This window comes from Austrofundulus limnaeus, unplaced genomic scaffold (assembly GCF_001266775.1).
Source record: "Austrofundulus limnaeus strain Quisiro unplaced genomic scaffold, Austrofundulus_limnaeus-1.0 Scaffold425, whole genome shotgun sequence".
NCBI classification, from domain to species: Eukaryota; Metazoa; Chordata; class Actinopteri; order Cyprinodontiformes; family Rivulidae; genus Austrofundulus; species Austrofundulus limnaeus.
The window spans coordinates 191,812-197,999 of NW_013952827.1; the positions used below are offsets into that span (position 1 = coordinate 191,812).

The following is a 6,188-nucleotide window of genomic DNA, read 5'->3' on the forward strand; positions in this document are numbered from 1 at the left end:
CAGTAATTATTCAAGTGTAATGTTTTTTTAACTTTGTGAAAATATTCAACATTGCTTCAATAAAACTTTAAAAAGTATTTCTATGCAAAGTGGGTTTTTAAACATGATCCGAGAGGGAAAAAAATAAAGGTTTGTTGATTAAGAATAAATCTCCATCAAAATCCTGTCCAGACCATTATGCTAACAACGTCTGAGCATCCYCCCCTCCACCTCCCCTCCGTTCAGTCAAGCCGTGCCCTGACACCTGGCAGCACCTGGAGGTACCAGAAGCTCAAAACAAATACCAATAGCAACAGTCAAATAAGCTGTTTGGCAGAGAAGATTAGGCAATTTTTTTCATGTGCACAGCCCACATACTCAGCTCTACTCCTCATCTCATGAATGCATGTTCCTTACAAATGTGGCACCATTTAAAAGGGAAATTAACAGGTTTTCCAACCGTATAAGATTTGTTGACAATGAGCATTGTTACAGCAAAGAAGTGATCTACCAAACACAAATTTCCTTACTTTTTTTGTGCTAAGTTTATAAAACTATATTAACAATAAATGCTAACTTCACGTTAGAAGAGGAGAACATTTTTGATGGAATTGTTATTTTGTAGTGATAGTATGGAAGTCAAATCATGAGTGTGATGTTACAATATGTGGTTTTAATCAATAGACCTCCAGGGTTAATTACACAAACGTTTGTTTAAATTATAACTAAAGTCCCCACCCCCGTACTCTGCAGCATCTGTGCTACAAAACCGACAGTGGGACACAGTGGAGCTTATTAATGAGCATCAAAAACAACACAAACATAAAAAAATCAAAATAATTCAAATTGTAAACTTCCACACAGAATCACTACTACATCTGACTGGTATGTACTCAGACCCCTCCCAAAAACATGTACAATAGGCAGGCACAGGCCTCCCTTGAAAAAGAGATCAGAGATCTCGACTGGACTTTCCTGGTTAAATAATGGTAAATAAAATAATAATAATGATGATGCTGTGTTTACACTGAAGACATCATTCTTTGCAGTTTAATTTTCCATAAATTAAAGCAAACAATGTTCAGATTATGTAACTATAAACATGAGAGAGAATCTAACCAGTCAAACATGAAACACTTTTGTAATCTGTCCCTGCTGTGCCTGCAGCTTTGATTGATTCCTGGGTGGTTTGTCTGCTTTTTCCTTTTTTTTCTCTCATGCAGAAGCTCCTTCTATTTGTCCCAACTCAATTCAGATACGTGGCTCATCAATCTGCACTGATGTGCAAAATTATAATTATTTAATTTCAGAAAATCTCTAATCTGCCATTTCCCACTTTGCAGGAACAAGGACGACGTTTACGAGAATCTGACAAAAGGAAAGAAAGACATGAAGAAATCAAAGACTGAGAAGAAACCTGGCTCAGTGAGGAAAAGATAGAAGACACAGATGTTTTATTATGTCATATTTATGAAGGCAGTTTTTTAATGAGGTCTTTTGGTGGGGAGCCTGCAAAAAATTAATGTTAAAAATGATGGAAATTGTCATTTAATTATTCAAAAACAATTCCTGCTGTATGTGTTTGTTGAAAATAAAACTGGAATGGATGAAATGTTTCTGCATTGTGTCAGATCTGTCTATAACTTTAACAGAACTAGCTAGCTTGTTTGCTAGCTGGTTACCATAAGATGCAGTTTGTTTTGCAGGATAAATAATAAATAAATAAAATTAGGTTGTCTTTGATTTTTTTTTTTAAATTAGCTATAGTTCTGATATTCTAAGCGTTTAGCTAGCCCTTTAAGTTACCATTCTGTTTTAAGCTTTAAGACAGCTTTTAGCTACATGTATCTAGCCGTTTTTATATTCTAGCTTTTAGCTATCCTTTTGATACCTTTAGCCTTTTGTTACTTTTAGTTTTTTGCTGAGGTTTACTTTTAGTACTTTTGTGTAATCTCGCGAGAATCCAGCCACATTGTAAGTTGAAATGTGTGCGTAATTGTAATAAAAAACGATTATGGAACATTTTAAAAAGTTTTACACATGTTTGTATAATTAAAAACAGGTAAATGATTKCTTGTGCGCGTCTGGTTGGTGTGTTCAATGTAAACGTAAATTGAGTCTGTTCGCACCAATGTCATTTTACTGTTCGATGACAAACAACCTAACACAGCAGTGTTTAGATGCGTAATGTGTTGTTAACAGATAAAGTAAACCGAACTGTGAAAATTAGTAGATTTGAAAAAGAAACGCGAAACGAAACTTAGCCTTTAGCTTGGAATTCCACTTTTCGATGGAACGTGAACGCACCACAACCCCCTTCAGGCAGAGGGACCGAAAAGAAAAGGAACCGCCCCCTGCACGCGGTCCTGCAGACTCACCAAACTGTTATTTTACAGCTGGCCGGAAACTCTTGCACACTTTATGAGGACGGAGAGAAGCTGCAAGACTAACTTTTCATCACCTTTCAGCCAAACGGCGTCTTAAATCTCCCACAAGAAGAAAACAGGAGGGAACAGTATCATTTTACAAACAGGTCTGTCCCATTCAGAAGCTGCAGAAATTACGCAAGAGAATCTGATATCAAGGTTCAGAGAAAAGCAGATTTCTTTTTGTGTGTGAAAGAAGAACAACAAGAAGGACAATGTCCAAACCTAATTACTCTGGGACGTTTCATATGGTGGAGCAGGACAACATGGACTCATATCTGGCAGCTTTAGGTGGGAATCTTTTTTTATACTTTTACACAATAAATATAAATAAAACCCCAACCGTATAACAGTCGTGTCGCATTACATATATTGATGCATTAGATGACAATGTATGTGTTGCTTTGGGCTAATATGTTAAAATAAAAGGCTGATTCCATGATCATCTTTATCCCAAGCAGAACACTGAAGGGATAAAATCACCATCTTGTCCTCTGTGTGACCCCCAGAACCCCCCACCCATTCGCACTGTGTGTCTACACTCAGTCTGACAAAGCTTTTTAATTAAAACTTCCCAAATGTTTTAAATAAAATCTGTCTTTTCTGAATCAACTTCCAGATATTAATTTTGCTTTGAGGAAGATTGTGTGCCTACTGAAGCCCACCAAAGAAATCACCCATGACCCGGCCACAGGGGCCATGAAAATCCGCACCATCACCACCTTCAAGAACTTCATCATGGACTTCATCATCGGAGAGGAGTTCACTGAAGACCTGGGGCCTGTGGACGGCCGCACCTGTCAGGTGTCTGTTTGTCTCTGAACCTGTTTGGAYAAGTGTAGAAAGTCAATATAACTTTGAATGTTATAGTTTTTATTTTCTCCATTGTGTGTCTGTGTCTGAATCCTGCTGTGATTTGTGTCATAGCGAGTCTTTGAATCTATTCAGAGCGATTTCAGGAGAATGAATGAAACGCCCCCGTTGGGGAAACTCAATGAGGTTTCCAAAACAGCAGCGTGAAGCAGAAATTCACAAGGCCCCCTTATTTTGTGTGCTTCCTGCAGACTACAGTGAGCTGGGAAGGAGACAAGCTGGTCTGTGTACAGAGAGGAGAGAAAGGAGGACGAGGCTGGACTCACTGGCTGGAAGGAGACAAGCTGCATCTGGTGAGGATGATGAGGAAAAAGAAGGGGAAGGGAGGCAACAAGGAAAACTGATATGCCAAACGAGAGAAACATGCAAATAAGGCGAGTTAGTTTCCATAAATACACATAAAGCTTTGAGAATCTCCATCACGTGTTTCTGAAACTTTTAAAACACTCAGCATTGTTCTGCTAATACCTTCGACGCCGCGGGAACAAAACAACCCGTTGTTGATGCTAAACTCAGGAGAGAGTTGAGAAAGAAATGCCAGCGAGGATCAAAATGTTTAGAGGCCACACAAAGGAAGGAGGGGAACTGTGTGAGGCGGGTGAGGAGCTAATGAGTGGGGGAGTGCTGCAAAGTGGACGGAGAAAGAGATGGATTACCAGGTCAAAGGGTGAGGGGAAGAGGAGGGGGAAACAGTTTGTGTAGCATCTCCCACATTATTTTAACGAACCGAACTTCTTGATTTTAACACCCCTTCCTGCTTCCTGTTTTGTTTTTTTATTTCTTCTCTGCAGGAGATGAGAGTCGAAGGAATCGTTGCCAAACAAGTCTTCAAAAAGGCCGTTTGAAGAAAAATTACCTAGTTTTTGAACAACAACAACAAAAAATAGTCGGTACGAGAAAAGAATGGTGTTTGTAGCCTTTTTATTATATTCAGTGACATTTTAATCGAATGTTTTAATGGTAATAATACACAGTAGCAGAACCAAGATGACTGTAAACATTCCCAGTTTTTGTTTCTTCATATTGCACTGCCTTATAAACACGTTATACATTATTCTGCTTCTGCCTCTTCAGTTCATCACATCCTCCCATCAGATGTGTGTAACATGTTACTACATATTTATACATTTATACAGGGCTATAAATACTGAATTCAATATTCATTAAAACAAAAGCTTTTTTTGTTTTCAAGGGTTGACATGTTCAGTGAAGAGCTAAATGAAACTGGAACAGTTAAACTAGACATATCTAAAGATAATGCAATCCTGCTTTAGATGCTGCATAAAAGACAATAAAATACAGTGCTGTAAATTATAAAAAAATAGAAAAAATTACCACATGAAATGTTTGAACGTCTTAATCATGTTTTAAAATCATCTATAGAGCCGTCTTATAAATGATAAGGTTGCTGATAAATGTTATGAAGTTGCCATTAATGAGTCACTAAATGGACTTCAGTCAATATGTTGCTGTAAATTGTTGCACAGCAGAATTCCTACATACAAAACTAGGAAGTTTTCARACCTACAACCTCATGTTTTTAAAAAGATAAGGAAATCTGTAACGAGACAGAGGACAAAGCTGTTCTAATCAAATACATGTGAGAAATTTTTATTATTAAAAGCAAACTAGTGACTGTTATCTTGTTCATTACCTGCCATGTTTAATCTAATTTTTATTAATAGTATTTATTATAGAATATAAAATTGATAAGATAACACAATGATTTAGTGGTTAGACCTGTTGCTTGGTTGGACCGTTCTGTGTGGAGTCTGTGTGCTTCCCTCATGTTTCTCTGGTTTCCTCTCACAGTCCTTAAACCGTGCAGGTTTAGGCTGCCTTAAGGTCCAGACCWCCTTTAAAAAAGAGGTCTGGGATGTCAGTGGGTTTGTCCTTGTTRAATTAAAAAAAGAAGTACGGTACTGATGGACCCTCTGAGATGTATCGCTCAGTCGGATACTTTGTTCTTCCCCAGTAATAAGCTTGTTTTAACATATTGTTATACAATCTGGGGCAGAYAAAATCTGCCGCTTGGATCCGTCTCATCCCTCAGATGTTCAGCTTGACCTATTTTTTTTAGTAATTTGATTAACATCAACAAGTTCTTCCTGTCTCCCTTTTTGCCCTGACAATTTGGTGTGAGCAGTGGGWTTGGAACCTGTGCCAGTGAAAAGATTGGACCTAAATGAGGCTGTCTCAGAGGGCCTATCAGTATMTTATTTTCCATAATAATAACATCCAGAATATTTAAAAATCAATATATTTATGTATGGTTTGTACAGAACATTTGGATCTTTATTTAAGAAGACAGAACAGGATGAGACTGAGGTTAATATAAAAACCCACCTGWGAGACATCAGCTACACAAGGCAGTGTTGTTATTAGCACTATTTCAATGTTTTGCTTTTCTCTTGGAATGTCAGTATTCATTAGACTAACTGCACAAATCTCAGCTAAAAACTGYTGCGCTCACATGTGAATCTCTTAAACAGAAAAATGTGCTTCAAAGATTATTAGTGACATAAAGAGCTTCACATGTGTTCCTTCAGTTGCTAGCTTTGGACAGAACAGAAATAAAATAAAATATAATTAACTGAAGTTTTATCAAAGTCCTGCAGGTGGCAGCAAACTACCAGCCTCCTTCAGAGTTACAGTAACAAATACAGCTGCAGCTGAAAGCTTATTCAAAAAAAAATGCAGTATCTCCAGGCCAGAGAAGGTTCACTGCAGCAGGTGTTGGCCTCCCTGAGGCTCTGTTAGGACGCCCCCCACCACTCGTCCTCCTGAGGCTCTGTGTTAGGACGCCCCCCACCACTCGTCCTCCTGAGGCTCTGTGTTAGGACGCCCCCCACCACTCGTCCTCCTGAGGCTCTGTGTTAGGAAGCCCCCCACCACTCGTCCTACTGAGGC

General features: G+C 38.4%; 3 protein-coding genes across 4 annotated transcripts in view; 2 read left to right on the forward strand and 1 right to left on the reverse strand.

The window, feature by feature from the left end:
• Positions 1 to 1,710, forward strand: part of ptpn6 (protein tyrosine phosphatase non-receptor type 6) — a 34,121-nt gene extending 32,411 nt beyond the window's left edge. The window contains exon 15 of the mRNA XM_014024492.1: positions 1,323 to 1,710. Coding sequence (XP_013879946.1) covers positions 1,323 to 1,419 — 97 coding nt within the window. The 3' untranslated portion in view covers positions 1,420 to 1,710. The remainder of the gene's footprint in view (positions 1 to 1,322) is intronic.
• A 632-nt stretch (positions 1,711 to 2,342) lies between these two features.
• Positions 2,343 to 4,332, forward strand: rbp5 (retinol binding protein 1a, cellular). Of its 2 annotated transcripts, XM_014024518.1 has the most exons (5): positions 2,343 to 2,512; positions 2,602 to 2,696; positions 3,025 to 3,209; positions 3,470 to 3,571; positions 4,070 to 4,332. In XM_014024518.1, exons 2-5 carry the CDS (start codon positions 2,621 to 2,623, stop codon positions 4,121 to 4,123), a joined length of 417 nt encoding a protein of 138 aa, XP_013879972.1. In that variant the 5' UTR covers positions 2,343 to 2,512; positions 2,602 to 2,620; the 3' UTR covers positions 4,124 to 4,332. The 2 variants fall into 2 exon arrangements, with proteins under 2 accessions (XP_013879972.1, XP_013879971.1); XM_014024517.1 differs by having other exon boundaries at positions 2,343 to 2,696.
• Positions 4,333 to 6,072: 1,740 nt separating this feature from the next.
• LOC106529168 (tumor necrosis factor receptor superfamily member 5) overlaps positions 6,073 to 6,188 on the reverse strand; it is a gene marked incomplete in the record, with an annotated part of 14,537 nt that continues 14,421 nt past the window's right edge. The window contains 1 exon segment of the mRNA XM_014024516.1: positions 6,073 to 6,109.